Source organism: Merops nubicus, unplaced genomic scaffold, assembly GCF_000691845.1.
Source record: "Merops nubicus isolate BGI_N331 unplaced genomic scaffold, ASM69184v1 scaffold18621, whole genome shotgun sequence".
NCBI classification, from domain to species: domain Eukaryota; kingdom Metazoa; phylum Chordata; class Aves; order Coraciiformes; family Meropidae; genus Merops; species Merops nubicus.
Window position 1 is genome coordinate 1 of NW_008590461.1, and position 20,870 is coordinate 20,870.

The 20,870-nt window shown below is 48.4% G+C and overlaps 2 protein-coding genes across 2 annotated transcripts in view; one reads left to right on the forward strand and one right to left on the reverse strand.

The window, feature by feature from the left end:
• The first annotated feature begins 6 nt into the window (after positions 1–6).
• On the forward strand, positions 7–17,669 carry KDM2B (lysine (K)-specific demethylase 2B). The gene is made up of 10 exons (XM_008949957.1): positions 7–135; positions 3,737–3,880; positions 8,598–8,684; positions 9,209–9,469; positions 10,441–10,479; positions 12,040–12,713; positions 14,283–14,446; positions 14,897–15,058; positions 15,748–15,966; positions 16,394–17,669. Exons 1-10 carry the CDS (start codon positions 73–75, stop codon positions 16,573–16,575), a joined length of 1,995 nt encoding a protein of 664 aa, XP_008948205.1. The 5' UTR covers positions 7–72; the 3' UTR covers positions 16,576–17,669.
• A 1,862-nt stretch (positions 17,670–19,531) lies between these two features.
• Positions 19,532–20,870, reverse strand: part of RNF34 (ring finger protein 34, E3 ubiquitin protein ligase) — a gene marked incomplete at its 5' end in the record, with an annotated part of 2,207 nt that continues 868 nt past the window's right edge. Inside the window, 2 exons of the mRNA XM_008949958.1 lie at positions 19,532–19,719; positions 20,820–20,867. Of these exons, the coding sequence (XP_008948206.1) occupies positions 19,532–19,719; positions 20,820–20,867 (236 nt within the window). The remainder of the gene's footprint in view (positions 19,720–20,819; positions 20,868–20,870) is intronic.

Genomic DNA, 20,870 nt, shown 5'->3' on the forward strand with positions numbered 1-20,870 from the left:
AGGAGGACGCGATGCCGCAAGTGCGAGGCCTGCCTGCGGACCGAGTGCGGAGAGTGCCACTTCTGCAAGGACATGAAGAAGTTCGGGGGGCCCGGCAGGATGAAGCAGTCCTGCATTATGAGGCAGTGCATCGCAGTAAGTGTGCCTGGCCCCGAGGCGCCTTCCGAGAGCGCTTTCCCCTCTCTCTGTCTCCTGCTGATGAGGTGTGGGATTGACAACTCTGAGTAGTCCTCAAGGAGAGTAATAGTGCTCTGAGTAAAGTGCATCTAGCAAAACAGCGTCATCCCTGCCCGCTCAGTTCAGGCTCCTTCTTCCCATCACTTCATCCTCCCCAAATCTTAAACCAGAATGCCACTAAAACTTAATAGCGCAGAGCTCTCGTGCTCAGTAATAGAGAAGTGGAGGTCATCAGTAAATGGAAATTGGCACTTAAATCACACTGAAATTCTGGGGTTTGGGGGAGAAGGGGAGAGAGTGGGAAGTTCTGATTCAAAGGGAGAAGAGGACTGTTTGTTTTGGATCTGTGAATTTCCTGAGAAAAGCTTCCTTCCAAGTCTTTACCATCTTCACTACTTAACCAAATTAGGTTATAGAGAAATCTTTGACTGGCATCCTCCAAGATTTTGGCATTGGTGACTCCAGCCTCAGGCTACTTGAGATCTGAATTTCAATTTGTTTGCTCTTACCTAGACATATAGAGAAGAGTCTGCTCCAGGTGAGCCAAAGAGCCATCAAGCCAGAGCCTTGTCTTCTTAGGGACTGGAAATGGCTGCTGGGGGATGAGCATCAGAATGGCAAAGGCAGGCAGTCAGAGAGGGTTTCCTGGGCTCCTGTGATACATTGCTTGGAAGCTTCTTGAGTCATAAGTGATAGCTTTGTGTTTAACAAGTATTGACAGATTAATCTTCCATTAAGTTGTTGAAGCTGCTTTTGAATCCGTTGCTTTCATACTGACTGTTGTGGAGCTTCTCCTCTGGTCTTATGCCTGCGGTACCCCCATTAGCTTTAGCTTTTATCTTAATTCTTTGGAAGGTCTTGTTTATGCTGTTGTTAAGGGTTGGTTTTCTATTGGTTGGGTGTTTTTTTTTAAGGAAAGGAATGTTGTTTATTCATAACTGAAATATCACCACATCTACACTGATTCCTCTCTTAACTCTTCTTACAGTTGTTTTTGCTGAGGGTTGGGTGGTGTTTCTTTTTTTCTTTAATTCTGATGAGGAAACTGAAGTGCAGGCGTTAAATGACTTAGTCTGATAAAAAACTGATAAGCACTTAAGGTTTCCAGTAGTTGCTCCTGGTAGGTCACTCCACGTCCTGTTCTAAGCCATGCACTGTTCTTGACACAGAGGATTGGATTCAGCTCTGCTGGATCTTTAAGTAAAGTACATAGAATATCCACCTTTCCGCAGAGTGCTTTTGCAGCTCAAGTGTCTTTTCTTTGAACACTTGATTTCCTGGAGTGTGGCATGAATTGAACAGCATGGATGAAGAATTTATTATTCTCCAGGGGGAAGAAATAGCGAAACCGTGCTGCCTTTTTAGTGGTGGGATTAAATTAAGGCTGCAGTGTGCTTTCTTGTCCTGACTGATGAAGGAAACTTTCATACTAAGCTGTTTCACTCTTGATAGCACAGGCTGAGCCTTCTTCAGGAGATGAACTGGGTTCTCTTCTGGCTGAACGTAGTCATCCTCTCATCTCCTCTCTTCTAATGAAGAAGTAATTTCCTTCTTATTATCTGCAGTTCTATACCCAGAAGCTGTGGTTAGAGCACAGGGCTTGGTAGTTGGGGGACTGATTCCTTTTCTCACCCTTGCATGTATTTAACTAGTCAGCTCTGCCCTTCTTAAGTCCTCCTTGGTGTAAGTAACAGGGAATGCTACAGACTTCCTTAGAGCAGCAAAAGTATAGAACAGTTGCAAGTTGAACTGTTGTAACTTTTAAGGGTGCTTTACATTACTGTAAGCAATCCTGTTGTCTTTACTCTTGTTCATTATGTTCTCCAGCAATTACAGTAGTAATATATTGTGGTACCTATTCAACAGCTTCCAGCCAGAAAAAGCCCAAAACACTGAAGCAAGGCTCTGTGGAAGTAATGATCCCTACAGTTCTGGGATTGTGCTTTCCTCTAGTTAATAACGTTGACAATATTAACTAGACCCAGACTTTCATTAAACTTGGAAGCCTTGAGAGAGCCTGTACTGCTGATGAGAGAACAGGAAACTCCTCTGCATCACTAGTTCAATCAAGGAAGAGAACAGGAGTGCCTGGGAAACTTTATGCTGTGTTGAATAGGAGTGAAGGGAGTGTGGGGCTCTGAGCTGGGAGGGCAAGTAGAGACAGCAGGGCTGTTTCCCAGCCCATCAGTGGGGTAGAGCTAGTTGGGGCACAGAGATTACCTAGACATCCTCACTCCCAGCAAGAAAAATTGTACTGCTCCTGGGGTGTTTCTTCTTGGGTGTGGATAGAAATACCTGTGTGGGAGATGGGGCAAAACAAGCATACAGAGCTCTTAGGGCTCCAGACAGCTTAGCTTTTCTCTGGTTTTCCTGCTGGTGGAATGGGATCCTGGGGATTCTGATTCTGTGCTTGGAGGAAGGGTTGGAAATTAAACAGCATTTGCAAAATGCTTTTAAAATGGAACATGGGTAAGTGCTGGATGAGAAAGCAGGAAGGTGTTGCCATAGTGCATGTCAGATGTTGGTGTGTGGGGCAGCACCCTGCACTCTCTGGCTTACTCTAGGTTTTCACCTGTCTCAAACTTGCCAGTGAATGCACTGCTGCTGCATAGATTTGGTTGGTGTGCAGGTATCCTCTTACAGACTTCATTCACTCCAGCCATGAGAGATCCTTGCTGTGATAAACCACATCTCTGCCTCTGGCTGCTCAATACTTAAGGACTTGCAACCTAATCAATTGCATTTCACTTTACAGCCAGCTTCTTACAAGGGTCTTCCTTTTCTTTCCTGTAATGAGGCTTATATCTTATTGCCACAACCCAGAAGTTTGTTACTTAGTAGCACAAAGGTGGCTTTTAATTAGACTGGCGTTCAGTGCTTTGACACGGGTGACAGATACGTGAGATGCTGCAGTTCCCTTTCTGCCTCAGCAAAAGACAAGGAAAATCAGTGTGCTTCTCACTTGTGTCACTTGCAGGAGAGGAGTTCTTTAAGTGCCTAAGCAGTGTTTTTTGCCATGCTGAGGTTGGGAGCAGGGCCCTAGGATAATAGACAGTCAGGAAGAGGTCTGCTCTTGGTTCTGTTGTGGGCTTGCTGTGAGACCTGGATTGGGTCCCATAACATCTGTCTGCCCTGCTTGTACAATAGGGGAGCTGCCAAATTGCTACTCTGATTGTGAACCTTAATGGATGTGAATAGTGATGTTCTAGGTGGCTGCCTTCCCCTCCAGTTGTCCATGCCAATGGCTGTGTCGGCTCGCAGATTCAAGGGAAATTTCATCCACCCTTGGGATGCCCCATGAATCTGTGTTGTTACAGGGAGGGCTCTTTAATTCCATTAAACATGTCTTGTGATGCTTGGTCTACGTACCCAGCCCTGGTTGTTACCAGTTTTTCTTGCCTTTGTTGCCCTGCTGGGCTGAAGCCTTCAGCAGTTTGCACGATTAATCCCCATTTATCTCCTCTTTGAAATGAGGATGCTGTCAATGCACATTGAGTTCTTCTGTTTCCCTGTGTCTTCCGTGTCCTGATCAAGACTTCTTTCTGATGTGTGTAAACAGCCGGTGTTGCCTCATACTGCTGTGTGTCTGGTGTGTGGAGAAGCTGGGAAAGAAGACACTGTGGAAGAGGAGGAGAGCAAGTTTAATCTCATGCTAATGGAATGCTCCATTTGTAATGAAATCATACACCCAGGATGCCTTAAGGTGAGTACAAGGTTGTGATACGGGTTGGAAACAGCAGTGGGGTGAGTTACCCCGTGTGTAAAGCAGTGTGCAGGAGCTGGGAAGTGTCACACTTTGCTGGGCGACGATTCCGAAGACGGAAGAGTCGGTGTGGGGAGCAGGGTGGGAGCTGTGGCTCGTGCAGACCTGGCTGGCTGGCAGGCTCCTCTGGTGTAAGCAGAGACTCTTCCTTTGGACAGCCTCCGAAAAGTATGTGCATGCAAATGTCTTGCAGGGTGGGGATTTTTTGTTTTGTTTTTCTTTCTTTCTTTTTCACGTCTTGTTTAAGGAAGTGAGGAGTTTCGGTTGGGACAGGAAGCTCAAGAGGATGAGGATCTGCCTGTATCTTTGGATGAGTTGGTCCCTGGATCAGTAGCTCCTTCCTGTGTCCCACACAGTACAAATGAGCTGTGTGCTGTCTGTGTTTGTCCAGGCACAGATGTGCCAGGCAGCTAGCTTTAAAAATGCTATGAGCAAATGGTGCAGTAGAAAGATTGGAGCTCTAGAGAGCCAACTGAGCAAGTTTTGGGCTGCAGCAGTCCTCACCCTTGGCTGACTCCAGTCCTGGAGCAGCTATATTCTTCAATGGTAACAAAAGTGTCATTTTGGGCAGATCTTTGCATATTAGCATTGAGAAGCCTCCTTTCTCCAGAGCTGGTTTGCTTCAGCTGATCAGCCATTTCCTGTTGCTGATTTGTTTATGGTTAGAGTGATTTGCCAAAGCAAATGTATTCTGACACACCATGCCCCAGAAAGAAGCTTTTGGCCCTTTTGGGATCCCCTTCAGGGAGAGGTATGTCCCTTATGCAGGCCCAGGGTGGTGCTCCCCTGGCCTTTTCATTTTTCTTGCACTGTTGATAGCATGGCACCGAGCTCTGTGCGTGTCATTTATTAGAGCAGAAAGTAGGTGGCTGGCAAACCAGAACTGTGGCTGTCTCCCTGATTCATGAAACTGGTGCTCACAGCTCCTGCCACAGATGGCTCTGAAAGGGAGCTTTGCTTGCTTGGCTCTGCTTAAAACAAGCCTTTCAGGGGCTGATGAAGCAAGAGAAGGAGCTGCTCGTTTTCAGAGGTATCTCAGTTTTGGCTTCTAGCTGCTGCTTTGCTGTTGCAGTCCTCCCTGAGAGTGCCCTGCACTCCTCTGCCTCTCGCTTTGCCGTGTCAGTGACACTTTGTGGCTGAGTCCAGAGGACACAATTGTTGTCTAGTGGCAGTTCAAGTATGGTTTCCTCTCCCCATACCACATTTGGAATTAGTTGCACAGGATGTGGGTCAGATCTGTGAAATCAAGCAAGTGCTGTTTGTTCTTTTATGCATGTGTGGTGTTCTGAGTGCTGTTTTGGTAACTAGGAACAGTGTTGCTTTGGGTATTTCTGAAAATTAAGCAGTGGGAGATTTGCAGTGTGCCTTGTGTTTTAATTTCTCAATGCTTCTGTTGAGCTGAAGTGCTGGTGTAACTGGTACTGTTTATTTACTGAGACAGAAGGTCACTGCTAGGATTTCAGAATAGTCTTGGAAGGCAAGATGAGACTATGCTCAGAACAGCAAAAAGAAAATGGAGCCTGTTCCTTGGATCCCTCCTTGCTCTTAATTCCCAGGGTTTTGTGATTTTCCGTGAGACAAAAATCTGTTGCCATGTTTACATGTTGCTCAAGCCCTTGACAAGGACTTAAGCCCAGAGGATGGAGGCCATAAATAGTCCTTGTGGGAAGTGCCTTTGAATACAGACATGGCCCCAGGGCAGCTGCTTCACTGTCCACCAAGAGAAAGTCCCTTCCTGGCCTGCTCCATAAACAGCCAGCCATAGATGTGAACTGTCTCACCTCCAGTTAAATGTCTGGCCAAGGTTCTTTTGGGGGAGACTGGAACAAACTGGATCAGTGGAGGGAGGAATGTCCTTTCCTGGCTTATTCCCCTGTGGAGCAAGTTCCCTCCAAGACACATCTCCAAAGCTTGTGGGGTAGTTTGGCACGTGCAGTGGCTGATTTGTACTCCAGGGCAGGTTGTCCCTGCTTGGAAGTCCATCTTCTTCCAGCTTCCAGGTTTGGCCGTACGGGCTTGTGGTGGGTTTTCTCCATGCAGAAGTGGTATCAGGGGATGACATCTTTGAGGAGATTAAGGGTAGCTCGGGTGCATCAGCCTCTGACACCCTGGCAGCTTTGAGGGGCTTCGGTAGGTGCCTCTTGCTGGGGGAGCCCAGGGTTCCAGAGCACGTTAGGTGCTTGTCAGAGCCACACTGCCAGCCAGAATGTCCCAAATGCTGAAAAGTGTCACAGGAAGTTTCTGACATGCTTCTTTCCTTGAAAGTACCAATACCAACACAAGTGCTCATTTTGCTGAAGAGTTTCTTAGGAAAACGATCTTGGCAAGCGTTCAGCAAGCGTGGCATTGTTTCCAGAGGGAGCTGGTGAGAGTTTGGGAGGAATATTGCCTTTTGTTGTTGCAGAGTGTTTGAGTTGAACCAATACTGAGGAATTTTTCTTGCTACATCTCAAACTGCTGGTAACACCAGTTAGCACATGTGAGTGAGTGCAGTATCTGATGCTGTTTCCATAAGGAGAAAGGGTTCCTTTTCCCCAGATGGAGCCTGTTCTTTTTCATCTTCACTGGCTACAGTAATCATGGTGGAAGAGGTGAATATTTAGGTGCCTGGTCAGAACCACAGAAATACAAAGACCTTTTCCAGCCCAGCTGCACTGCTGCTCGTGGCTTCAGCGTCTCGCTGCCTGTGTTGTTTTAGTCTTGGCACTGCCAGGATTCATGGCTCTCGCTCAGCAGAGTCAGATCAGCATCCTGGGGTCTCCATATTCCCTAACAAGAAGACTTCACAGTAGTGTAGTCTCATGTTTAGACTTTCTGAGTTGCTGCCCTTGTGCTGCAGGTCCATTTCTGAAGACGCCTCTCTCTGTGGCTCAGACACCCACCTGCTGTTGGTAGCAAACACTCAGGACTGGCTCCCACCCAGCCTGAAAGGCTTGGGACAGATTCAGTGGCAGGCTTGTGTGTGTCTAATTAGTTTGCTTGCAGTTCCTCACATCTGTTCAGTTCCTTAAACTTCACAGAAGGGACAGAGCTCTAATGCTTTCCCTTCAGTAGCGTTTGTTCTATATTCAGTGCGGGAAGTAACTTGTTCCCAGCTTGGGCTCAGGCCAGGAATTGTTCCCCTGAGGCAGAGATGTATACAACAACTCCTGGAGTATCTTACACCTACCATGGGAAAGAAGGTTCAAAGGCGTACAGTTGTGATAAAACCAGTATTTAAATTCTGCCCACTTCATTTACTCATTTATTAACTCCAGGAGACTCGCTGAGACTGACATGTCATCACTCTGGCTAGATGGTGAAACTAGACTGGCTGCTGTCTGGCTCAGGGACTGGAGGAAGCAGTTCCCTTAAAACCAGGGGCTTGCTGCTGCCCAGCTAGTGAATTTTTACTGAGCTGGGAGGGGAGGAGGAAGTGTTTCAGAAACATGAAAAAGCTGCAGATCTCTGCCCCTGCCTGTTTCAGCAGCAGTCTCCTGCTACTGCGCTGCTGATGCCAGTGCCCAGCTATTTGGCTTGACAGTAGCATGGTTTTGTTGTCTACAATAGCAATAAATGGATCTTTCTTCCCCCCTGCCCAAGGCTTTTTTTCTGAATATATCACTAAACCCTTAAATGTCAATGAGCCGTCAGTGAGCGTATGCTCATGTGGAGGGTGTTTTTAGCCTAGTTCCACTTTTCATCTTCAGTTTCATTCACAGAAATGTCTTTTCTGAAACACTCTCTCTTGGTTGGAAGCTCATGTGAGCTCCAATATGGAAATTCAGAACCTAGGGCAGGACTCTGCCTTTACTGTAGTGTAAGAACACCGAGTGTGCATCTCCTCTTCCCAAAAGCAGTGTCCCAGTCTCTCCGGGGTGGTGGAGCCGTGACCATTTCTTTCCCTTTAGGCGGGGTAACTGTGGGTGTGAGAAACCTTAAAAACACCCTCGTGTGTCCAGTCTTCTGAACAAAGGAGCCCCTTCTCTAGCTGACTTGGCAACCATCGTTTTTACTGGCACACAGGCTTGAGGGCTGGAGGCATGGGACTGCTAGTTCTGATCCATAGAGAAAAATATTTTAAGGAGCACTTGATTACAGTGCAGGGTGATTTGCTTCTAAAAATGCTGGCCAGTATTAATGTATGTGAGAATGTGTGTGAGAAAAATCCCTTCCTATTAAAAGATCAGACTGTGCCTCCCGCTGCAAGGGACAGGACAGGACTGAGCTTTGCAGATAAGTGGTTTGGAAGGACATTTGGAGAAGGCATGATCACAGTCCTGTGGTTTGGAGAGGGTTATTTTGGTTTATTGGGGTGGGTTTTGTTGTTCTGTTATTTTTTGTGAGAGCAGAGTGTGCCCTCTGTTAAGTGGGATTGTTGCTGACCTTCATAAGAAGCCCAGACCTGAACTCTTTGTCAAATACCAATTTGACCAGCACGCTTTCCTCCTCTGTTGACATCATCATCAGGTTAATTGTGCAGGACCGAGGGCTTGCTCAGTACCAGCATGTTGGTGCAGCACCTCTGGTGATGTGGGTTTCTTTTCTGCAGCCCTTGGGAGGGCAGCAGTCAGAGAAAATCACGAGCTGTTTGAAAAGCCTCCAAATGATCTACCTGTGGACTTGTGCAGCTTCCTGCAGCAGGGTTGTGAACTGAGCTGTGCCTCTCTTTGACCAGGTGAAGGAATCGGATGGTGTGGTGAACGATGAGCTGCCGAACTGCTGGGAGTGTCCAAAGTGCAACCATGCAGGGAAAACTGGAAAAGTGAGTTTAATGGGAAAAAGTGGTGCTGGAATGAAATACAAGCTCTCAATCATTCCCTCAGGCTTGTAGGTGTAATTTTGCCTGATACCAGCTTGTGATTTCGTTCTTAATTCAGTTGAGTGGATGGAAATAAGCTGATGGCTTTCAGCTCTTTAATGATTTCCGTAGTTTTGTTCCATGTACCAACACTTGAACCTGGGTAATATTCAGATTAGTTCTGTGCATGGTAATTTTTAAGGTGAAAATACTTTGTTTTAAAAAAATAAAAAATCCAGAAGCAATTATGCATAGCCTGAAGTGTCTGTTGGAATCACTGAAACATTATTTCTTTGCAAACGGAGACAGAGGCTTGCATGTGTGTAGTTAAATAACTTCATGAGGGTTAAAACTGCTTTACTCCTTTAGTCTCTTACAAAGTGATCAATCTGCTAAGGTTGGAGCCTTGGAGGGAACTTGGGTAAAGAGCCGGGAAAAGGCCTAAGGTATAAAGTTTGTTTGTGTTTTGTGTCTCTTTGGCGTACAAGCAAAAGCGCGGACCAGGGTTCAAATACGCGTCAAACCTCCCGGGCTCGCTGCTGAAGGAGCAGAAAATGAACAGAGACAATAAGGAGGTGACGGACGCTGCCAAGCGGAAAGGGGACTGCGAAGAGACTCCCAGGCGGAAATCGGAGGAACATTCCAAAAAGGCTCAAGTGGACTCAATACTGAGGAGAAAGTCAGACGAAGTGCATCTGTGGAGGAAAAGGAAATTCGAGAAGCCCCAGGAACCCACGATGAGGAAGCGGGTATGGCGAGGCACTCTTCTCATGGGCTTACACAGATGGGCGTGGGCTGGTTGGGGCTGATGTCTTTGCCTTCTGGCTTATAGCTCATCTTGCAAACCCAGATTGTTACAAAAGCAGCGGCGATGTTTTGCCTCCCTTTCTGAAAACTGCTAGTCTAACAGGACAGTAGTTTGAACAGTGATGCTTGGGTTGGTGTTCAGAGGCCAAGAGCACTGGGCTGTGGCTGGTGGTTTATTCAAAATACGGGAGAACCCACTTTAACTGAAAAGTCTTTACAAGACGCTTGGAGTAAGGAACAAGGAGGATCAGTTCTGAATGGAAACTTTTTCATCTCTCTCCACTTGGTGGCGTGTAGCAGCTGGTTTTGTGGCTGATCCAGGGATGTAGAGCACTCTAACCCTTCCAAGGACCTTTAGAACTGACACCTTCTGCAGCCTGCAGAGGGGAGGAGCTGCCCACAGCAGTGCTGTAGACAGTGGGAGCTCTTGGGCCAGGCAGGGGCGCTCTGAAGTGTCAAGTGGATTGTGAAATACAATGCTTGGGATATTCAGAAATGCTGGTTTACAGAGGTAGAAATGAGGACCCAGGTTTAACGCGTCTCATGAGTTAATGGCTGATGGCTTTAAAATCAGAATCAGTGGCTGGTTTTGTTGCATGTGCAGCTCCCAAGGAGTGACAGTTGGTCTGCCCTGTGAGGCTTGGTGGTGGGAACACTGCAGTACAGGGTTGGGGTTGCTTTGGTGGAGCGAGAGAGCAAAATCCACCCTTCCAGTTCATGCAACTCTCCTTTCTGGCCACACTTTCCTCTTCCCATCCCTTTGGACTCGCTGCAGTGTTGATGGATAGCATGAATTGCTCCATGAAAGCCCCACACACAACGTGTGAGGAGATCACTGTGGATCACCAAACCTTCATCAGACAGCACAGCGAATGTCATGGTTTGGGGTTTTTACTTTTCTTTCTTCCAACAGCTAAAACTTGGAAAAGAAGACAAACTCTTCAGGAAGAAGGTACTTTGCCACTTTAATAGATGTGTTCTCAATCCCTTTTAATCCCTTCTCCTCACGTGAGCTGAATGGTGAGCCAGTTTCTCTATCAGTCATGTCCTTGTATCACTGCAGGTGGTTTTATTATCCCATTTACATCTTGAAATTACAGAATATCTCTCATGGAAATCTTCACCCTCCAGGACAGTGTAGCTGCAGCGTCCAGTATTAGATTTTCTGTTTTGATGCCCCATATTGAAATACAGCAGCAAGCTGTGTTCTGATGAGCCACGGGACAAAACCCTGTTTGTGTACTGGTGTTTCCCTCTTCCCGTGTGGCTGAATCTTTCCCCCTGCCCCACAGCACCTCCCTGGGGTCCCCCACTGACTCCTGGGGGTGACCTGCCATGTGAGCTGTGATTACCTCTCACAGTAGCTCAATAACAGAAGCCAGATACCTCCAAACTAAGCACTCTGTGTGAAGGATGCTGCAAGCTGCCAGTAGTCTGATGTCATAATTTTTTAATTCTAACCTGTCATTAACTTGCTGTGACCTCTCCCTTTATAATATGTTAATTTAAAGACAGGGTGATCAGCTTTCTCTGCACTGCAGTCTGAAGCATAGGAACACATCCACCAACTTGATCCAATTAGGTTATTGTGAAAGCATAGACCTCCTGATAGAAGTGTGTTCACAGCAGTTCACCTTTTCTTGCCAGTCCAGATCTCTTCTTATTAGAGCTGTTTCATTTTAACAGTCGGTGGCTTCCTTCTTGCTTGTAGTGATCAGATTAGACTTGAAGTCTTCCCTGGTCTTAGTTTGTACGTCTCTTACACTTCTGTCTGGTGCATGTTGAAGAGAGATTTGGTGAAGGTGAGCAAGGGAAGAGCAGTTTGCCGTCGTGAGCAGCGGCCGGGGCAGGGGAGGAGGTGCCAGCTGACCCCTGTCAGCCTGTGTCGTGCTGGAGGTGGTGTCAGACTGTCAGACACCCCCTGTCCTGCATGCACCAGAGGTGGGGGAATCTGGAGAGGACAAGCAGAGCTCAGCAGGATGTCAAGGAGCAGCTAAAGTCCAACGTGGTGAGGCTGTGAGCGTCCAGCAGCGAGGGCCACGGCCGCACGAAGCAATTGAGGTTTCAGAAATCAGCCTTTTGGCTGCTGGGCATGAGTGCATGTCAGCCCGTGTTTGAAGTGGGTGCTTTACCCAGGGAACGTGTCCCAGGCCGGGTTTATTCTGGCCTGCTGGGGAAAAGGTGTCGATAGTGTGCTGCTTATCTTCTGTATGTATATTATCCACTGTGTAATGAGTAAGGCCCTTAAATCTGCAGGATTTTGCATGGTGGGTAAATGCATTTGTCACTGTCTGAGTCCGGGGAGCCAATAGCTGGACTCCTCATCCATGGTGGCACTTGAACTCGATACCTTTGGCCGATGAGTGTGCCCCTGTGCTCGGCGGGGTGGGGCCCGGCGCTGGCGGGCGGCCCGACACCCCCGGGCAGGGCTGCCTGTGTGGAGCATCAGCATGCGAAGCCTTGCCCAGCCCGCTCTCGCTCCAGCAGTCAGCCCTTGTCTCTTCCTTTTCAGCGGCGATCGTGGAAGGCTCCAGATGACCGAACTGCCATGATCAAACCCCTGCGGCGCCTGAAGCAGGAGCCCGAGGATGACCTGCCAGAAGCACCTCCCAGGTCCAAGGACAGCGACCAGTCGCGGTCCAGCTCGCCCACCGCGGGCCCCAGCACGGAGGGCACCGAGCCCAGGGACAAGAAGAAGTTTAAGATGAGGAGGAAAAGGCGGCTTCCCAATAAGGAACTGAGCAAGGAGCTCAGCAAGGAGCTTAACCAGGAGATCCAAAAAACCGAGAACAGCCTTGCCAATGAGAATCACCAACCCATCAAATCTGAACCTGAGAGCGAGAACGAGGAGCCCAAGCGCGCTTTGAACAACAGCGAGAGACTCCATAGGTTCAGCAAAGGGTTGAACGGGACTCCCCGGGAGCTGAGGCACCAGCTCATCCCCAGCCTGCGGAGCACGCCCCGGGGGATCGCCCGGCCCCCGCCCTCGCTCTCTCCTCCCAAATGCATCCAGATGGAGCGGCACGTTATCCGGCCGCCCCCCATCAGCCCCCCTCCGGACTCACTCCCCCTGGATGACGGGGCAGCCCACGTGATGCAGAGGGAAGTCTGGATGGCTGTCTTTAGCTACCTCAGTCATAGAGACTTGTGCATCTGTATGAGAGTTTGCAAGACCTGGAACAGATGGTAAGGAGGGCGGGAGACCGAGGTGGGTCTGACGCGTGGTGGGATGGACTCGAAGGGAAGTGGGTGACAGAGGTGTGTGGGTTGGCACTGAAAGTGTTGAGCCCACAGAGAAAGGGTGACCAGCAGTGTCTGGAGGAGCAGCATGTCTTCTAGTGCTTTCTCAGAAACAGCAGTTCCCAGTGTTTCTGGTGGGAAGTGTGTGTGTGTGAGTGTGTGTGTGTGTGAGCTTCTTTTTTTGCCAGCCCGGGCTGTAGCGCCACAGAGCAGCCTGTTCGTAGACAGGCAGACACTACAATGTTCTTCCCTGCTGGAACAGCCAGTCTAGGTCATGCGAAGTCTTGGTGTCATTCTGCCCCAGGAGCTGCTGACTGCTAATGCAGTTGTTTGCTCAGCTCTGCTGTTAAGTATCTGTTGAGATACAGTGAAGATCTCCCAGTGCCTGGGTGTTCTGGGCAGGGCCCTGCTGATTGTTTCCCTGCAGAGGGGACGTGGAGAGTGATCCCGTTCGCTGTGTCCCATACCAGCAGAGCTGGGGGAGGAATCCTTCCTGCTCTGGATTTACTCAGTGTATCCACTCGGTGCAGTGGGGTGTGAACGCTGACACCATCAGTGACTACAGCAGCAGGAACCATCAGTGGACAGATTTGTCTGTTTCACTGAACTGGGAGTAAAGTCTCCTCCTGTTGGCTGTCACCTCGGATCCAGCTGTAATGTGCACACAGATGGACAGGCTGACAGGGGCTCCTTTCTGGCAGAGCCTGGTAACGAACGGGGTAAATGACAGAAAGGTTGAGAGCTTGGTGATTTGCTGCAGGAAGATGTGTGTGGAGTGTCTCCTCCTTGGGCTTCTTGGTGCCACAGAAAGGCAGTAAATGCCTTTCCCGCTCAGTGCAGTATTTTCCAATGGAAGGGGGAAAAAAAAAGGAAAATGCTGCATCTTTCCCACTTGTTAGGACTGCTTGCTTGTTGCCTTTAGAGAACCATAAAGAGAGCGTGAAAACGCATAAGCCCAGTAGCTGGGAATACCATGAACACACAGAACAGGAATGGGGGGAACTGTTTTACAAAATTCACTGGTTTTAAGTAGGAAAAGTGCAGGGGAAACCAGGACAGTAATATTTCAAACCAGTCTTTATATTCAAAAGGTGAGCAAGAGGGTGTGGCTTGTCTGCTGGCAAGAAAGTGGATTTCAGTAGCTGCCACGGTGACTTAAAATGGGATCAGAAGCTATTGACACTTGCATTTCTGTGGAAATAATTCCATGCTTTATTGCATGATGGATTTGATGGAGAAACTTCCAACCTGCATACCATCGTGTGGGGTTGTGCTTATCTTCACGTCACTCAGCCTTTTTTTTGCTGTTTTCAGTTAAATGCTGTAGTTTTCCCTATTCCAACCTCCATACCATCGTGTGGGGTGCTTATCTTCACGTCACTCAGCCTTTTTTTTTGCTGTTTTCAGTTAAATGCTGTAGTTTTCCCTACTGTTCAATGACACCTTTTGAAGTCTTGCAGAAATCAAAACAAGTGCTAAATTAAGTGCTGTTGGCTTTTTTTTCTTTTTGGGTAGGTGCTGTGACAAAAGATTATGGACCAAAATAGATTTAAACCATTGTAAATCCATCACTCCACTTATGCTTAGTGGCATTATTAGGAGACAGCCTGTAACCCTTGATCTTAGCTGGACAAATATATCTAAAAAGCAGCTGAGCTGGCTTATCAACAGACTGCCAGGTGAGTGATGTTTTTTGACCACTTCACTGAATTTAGCAAACCAGTTTGTGTCTAAACCACAATCTCTGCAGAACGGCTGCAGGGATCCAGGTGTCCTAGGAGAGGAGTTAAATACGTAGGAGCAAAGCATCGGTGGGTTAAAATGGGCCCAAAATTAGTGATGTTATGACTATTTGTTGTGCTGGGTACACTAATCGGAGGAAGGTCTTTGTCAACACGCAAGGTTGCTGTGGAAAGTGCCTGTGCTGATGTGGTTAGAGGAGGTGGGCAAGGGGCTGCTCTCGCCCGCAGTGAGGAAGCTCCCGGCGGTGGGAGAGGTGGAGAGCTGGGCAGGGGGCAGCTGGCGGGGTCCCTGGGGGTCCAGACCGTTGGCCAGAGCATCACCGGGGAGGAGATGGCGGCGGTTGTCCCTGGGTAGGTCACGTGCTCCAACCTCTCCTGTATCTGCAGGTCTCCGAGACCTGCTGCTGTCAGGGTGCTCGTGGATAGCAGTGTCGGCACTTTGTAGTTCCAGTTGCCCTTTACTCCGAACTCTGGACGTGCAGTGGGCAGAAGGACTGAAGGACGCACAGATGAGAGACCTCTTGTCGCCGCCCACAGATAACCGGCCAGGTAACCGGCGGGAGGAGCTCGGGAGCCCGGCCCCAGCCGCTCTGGGGCACGTTCTGCTGCTAGGCCCCTTGGAGGCACCGGGCAGAAACCCCCGCGCCAGTCCCGGCGGGGTTCGGGGCTTCGCCGACGCGCGAGGTGTTCAAAGTAGTGACTTGCAACACCTCCTGGCTGGAAGCCACTGGGTAACGAGGGATGTTCTCTGGCTGCTGAGCAGTCATCTGAGCCACTGTGCCGGTTTTCTGTCTGACTTTCTTCTCTTCAGGCTGCAACGGGTGTACTTTAGAGAGTATGGAAACACTTTCTTCCAGTTCAGGGAAGGAGCAGTTCTGTGGGTCATGCCACATTCGCCCGGATATCAGCTCAGGTGAAATTTTGAGCAAATCAGATCTGCTTTCTGGCATGCACTGCACAGCCTACTGCTTATTCCCGACTCGTAATTCCGCTGGGCCCCTGCAGTTACTTTCATCCCTTTTGTTTTGACATCAGGAGGTGGCTTTGCCCACGTGCCTGTTCCAAAAATAGACGAGCGTCCCTGCTGATGTCCCCTCCAAAGCTCCAGACAGGCACGAGCGTCTGAAGTTGACGTAGGGCAGCAGTGTTGTGTGTCACAGTGCATTTCATGTAGACCTGCAGATGTTTGCAGCACGGGGGGAGGCTCGTGGGAGTGACCTGCTGCCTCCGCTTCCCAGGTCAGATCGACAACCGGAGCAAGCTGCGGAACATCGTGGAGCTGCGCTTGGCCGGCCTGGATATCACCGACGCCTCGCTGCGGCTGATCATAAGGCACATGCCCCTGCTCTCCAAACTCAACCTTAGTTACTGTAACCATGTGACAGATCAGTCTATTAACCTGCTGACCGCGGTCGGAACCACCACGCGGGATTCGTTAACAGAAATTAATTTATCGGGTAAGCGGCACAAGCGCAGGGGAGGGGAGGGAGGGTGGGAATTGCCTGTTGGTGTTAGGCTTGGGTGAAACACCTGTGGAGTGGGAGGGGATTTGCCCAGCTTATCTCCTGCCCCTGGGGCAAGTTCCCCCTAGGGGATGTGGAAATAACCAGGCAGTTGCCCAGCCTGTCCTCGGAGCCCAGGGCTGCACCTCGCTCATCCTCCACAGGGCGTTCTCCAGCACTCTGCCCTGTGCTTCATCTCATCAGTCACACCAACAGAGTCCCGGGGGTCAGGGAAGGGCGATGGGGCTGGCTGGGCACAGCCTGGAAGGGGCAAGAAGGACCTGCCACAGTCAGAATAAACCGTCCTCCGGGTGGAGAACAAACTGATACACGGCTGCTAAATTTCACCCCCCTTTTGTTTGTTTGGTTTTTTTTCTGCCAGACTGCAATAAGGTTACTGACCAGTGCCTGTCTTACTTCAAACGTTGTGGAAACATCTGCCAGATCGACCTGAGGTACTGCAAGCAAGTGACAAAAGAAGGCTGCGAGCAGTTCATCGCAGAGATGTCCGTAAGTGTTCAGTTTGGGCAAGTGGAAGAAAAACTTCTGCAAAAACTGAGTTAGTTAAAGGACCTGTGTAAATACTGGGGCTGGAGGGGGGGTGTGGGTGGGGGGAAGGGACTAAGAACACGTAGGGATTTTATTTTCAATTGGGAACTTGGAATATTGGAAACTACCGCGATTGGATTTTACAACTCTTGTTGAGGAGAGAAAAACATGAAACTACCCATGTTAAGAATTTCAACTTGTGCCACTAATTCAGTCTACCTGGGATGTCCTGCACTGGCTCTTATGCAAATTCATAAGGCGACTGTTACTGGTGATAATTGTTCACACCCGGAAGACGACTGATCTCCAAGAAATACTGTTATTTAAAGTACCACAGCATGTGCTTGGTAGTGTAAATTTGATTTCTGCTTTTCATTTCTTGAAACAACAACAACAAAAGAAGTTGGTGTCATTCAAGTGGACCACGCACTGCATTTCTGCCTTCTTAACACGTTTTGTTTTGTTACATCTTACATTATGCAGAACTATTTTTGTACAAAAATTGTTTAAAAATTATTTATGCAATGTTTGAATGCATTACCAGTGTTTCGGTTTTGATTGCCAATTTTTATCTTTACTTATGGTAGGCGAGAACTTAACCTATACTTCGTAGACAGTATCTATCTACAAATGTGCCCAGGTCAGGAAAAGTAGGTTAATACTTTCAACTTAAAGCATGTTTTAATGGAAGTTTATATCCTGCTTTGTATACTTCAGAAGTGACATAAGCATGTTGTGGAAATAAGGTGTAAATTATAGTTGAAGTAAAACACTTTTATCTGTATAGAAATCACCTTTTTCTCAAAATTTTAAAAAAAAAATTCCAATTTCAGCTTTTGCACATAGGAGGGTTTCACTCTGTAGCATGAGCTCTTGTACTCAATATAAAATTAATTTATACAGTGAGTCCAGCCGTAGAATAAATGGTCAAACGTAGTCTCTCTTTCTTTGAAGTGTGAGTTGAGTTCTCATTTAAGGTTTATAACATGGTTATTTCCTGATTGTAAAATTCTGCATTCATAAGTGCCATTGTTGTACGGTGTTGTTTTCGTAGACCTTCCTGATGCAGTTTTACCTTTGTTGAATTTGTATAAACAATTGTACAAAAACAGGCGCTGGCTCTGGGGGTTTCTGTCCCAACATGGGGTCGTTGGGGGTTGGAGTGTGGAGCAGGGAACAGTTTCCTGCCCCAGTGGATGCCAGGGTTAACAGCAGAAGCTACAAGTAGCACCTGGTCTTTGTCCTGTGCCTCAGAGTTGGAATGTTGCCATACATTTTTACTGATGAGGGAATAAAACAGGCACCTCTGCCTCAGCTAGACCCAGATGAGTCTAGAGGAACACTTCCACATCTAGGAGAAAGTTAAAGCACCAACAGTGCTCCCACAGATGGTGAAAGAAAGAGACAGAGGCAGAGAAGGCCCATCACAGATCTTTATTAATCCTGCGTGGCTAATGATCAGCATGGAAATAACACAGAGGGTATGTTTTTCTTCATTAGCTTACCCACTGAACAGAGACTCCAAGAATTAGTACCATTAAAAAGTTGCTTCTAAAAAATAAAGCCATTGAGAGGTTTGCTCCCTTCTGAAAAATAACCAGCAGTGTCTCTAAGCTGTGTATTTTATTTGGAGGAAGAGCTACTTTCTCTTTTTCAAACCAACTTCATTTTTTTTTACATAGAGCAGGAGCAAGAGGCGAGTTCCCAGGCAGCCCAGCCCAGGGAACAGGGGCCCTGTCTCTGGTACTTCACTAGCATGTGGGAAATGAAAAGGAGAAACTGCAGCTTCATTGCTCACCCCTGCTGAGAGGATGAATCATCCAGGACAGATTAGGCCCTTCCTCACCTCCTGTGAGCTTGAACATGGTGGTGCCTGGCCCCCCCAGCATGAGAGCTTGCCCCCCTCTTCTTCAAGCTGTCTGTCGCAGATCTCCTACCAGCACCACTGAAATTCATGCTCCAAGGGCTCCCCTGGCCTCTGCTGCTGGCCCAGGGCTGACAGTGACACAGGTCAGCCCTCAGCCAAGGGCAGCTGTGGTTAACAGTGGCTTGCTCCTCGGTAGGAGATTGTGAACAGGAGACAAATAACATCTTCCCCTTCTTACTAAAGCCCTCCCTTTTTAAGGTTAGTACATTCCACATGTTAGCAGCAAATAGTTTCATGACCCTGATTAGTTTTCACAGTAACATCAGGTTGTCGGCACATGGCATACAATCATCACATGTAAGATTAATAGTTACAATAGGCATGAGTGGATTAAAGACCACAAGAATATGGTTTACTATACCCCTGGTTAAAAAAATACTTTGTTCCTAAACTAAAAAAAACCACTTAGTAATTGGTATTTGGACGCCGCGTGGCAGAGCCCTGCACTGTGCCCCAGCTTTCTGTCCATCCCCACAGACCAGCCGGGACAGCACGTGTGGAGCGAGAGCCTCAGGACGAAGCAATGGGCGCGAGGTCAGTGGCGTAGGGGCGGCTGTGCAGGTGCAGTTAACGGCAGTGCTTCCTACAGCCGTATTTTACACTGTTGCGGGGACCGTGTCGCAACAGTTACATTCTAGAATTACATAAAAGCTGAATATTCAACTGATAGAGTTGTTGTTTCTTATGCAGTAGACAAGGTAACGTGCTAATGCCGCGAGCAGAGGTGCTGCCTGGCCCCTGCCCAGTGCCCGACGCGGCGAGCACAGCCGATATTCTTCAGAAGAGAGCAAGAACTGCTGTAAACAGTTTGACTCCGACAGTCCGAGGGTCTGGGCTGAGCGGGGCGGTGCCGCTGCTGTACACACGCAGGCTCCGCGGTGCCGCCCGCCCCGGGACGCTGTAAAAAAGGGGGGTCCCAAACCTCTGGGTCCCGGTGTTCAAACGCTCGTTGGTGGAGGCCGGGAAGCAGACCTGCACCCCGGGCGTGCCACTGCTGCCCACAGCCACCCCGGGCGGGCGGCCGGGCGGCGGCCCTGGCTCGGGTTAGGACTTGAAGACGTGCACGGCCCGCACCACGTACTGGCGGCAGATGGGGCACTCGCTCATGCGCTTGCCGCACTTGGTGCAGGTGACCATGTGGCCGCACTCCAGCAGCACGCAGTCGATGAGGGCGTCCATGCAGATCCGACACAGGTTGTCGTCGTTGTCGTTCAGCTGCGTCTTCTCACCCTCTGAAAAACAACGGACAAGGAAAACCAGCTCACTTCCAGCCCAGGCAAGCTCTCCAGTAACGGCTAACTGAGCGTGAACCAGTGCTGCTCCCTCTTCCCAATCGTTTTTGTAACCCACAGCTAAGAATCAATCTATATTCCTTCAAAAAAAGCAAAGAAACAAGAACTAGAGAGTCCCCAGGTGACCATCCAATACTTGGCTTCATTCTTTAAACTCTGAGACCAGTTTCAAGTCAGAATATAATGGCTGTGAAATGGGTTCTGCACTATTCTTCATCTGGCAGAAACTTTCCTCAGAAGATGAAACACAACAATAATAAAGCGGGTGAAGCAGCGGAAGCCTCAAGTAGGCCACAAATGTGTCAACAAAACCTGTCAAGTTTCATCACAAATCAACAACATCACCTGTCAATAACTGGATGTTTGGTCAGACCATGCTGAAAAAACCACCATACAGGCAGGCGTGTTACAAGCTGGTAACGACATCAAAACATTACTCCTCAGATTAGACCTTGTGAGCAGAAATTGGCCTGTGGACACACTACGATGACACAAGCGAAAGAGTCCAGCTGTTGAGTGTAACAGAGAGTAGGAGCACACCAGTGACTGAGCTGCAGCCACAGAACCACCTTATCCTGAGAACATGGACCGAGACCAAACCACCTGAACTTGGACTTTTGCCTCTATAGCTTTTAATTCTGTAAGACAGTAAAAGACCTGAACTGCTTTGGTCTGCTGGCAGCTACGGAGCAGCTCTCCTGCTAATGCCTTGTGAAACCTAATAAAGGATGTGGAAGTGCCAAGTTTCATGTTCTCTGAGGAGCCGGTTCTCAGCTGTGCAATTTTACCTTCACTGTGAAAGCCGAGCTCTCAGAGCTTTGGAAAAAGTCTCAAAAAGCCAGCACAATCCTGGAAAGCTTCATTTACCAACCAGAACCAAGTTCAACTACTGTAGATTCACCTTAAATTGTTAAAACTCACTTTGCAGTTGTTCCAGCTGAACAAACCAAGGTAAATACCAAGTCCTTCTGTTGACAGAACCAGCTACTGGAAGCCAGAAAAGAGACAGCCTTAAAGTGAGAATAAAAGCAAAAACCTACGTGTCTTGTGGTTTTCCTCACTCTCTCTGTACAGTCTGCTCACTCTTTACA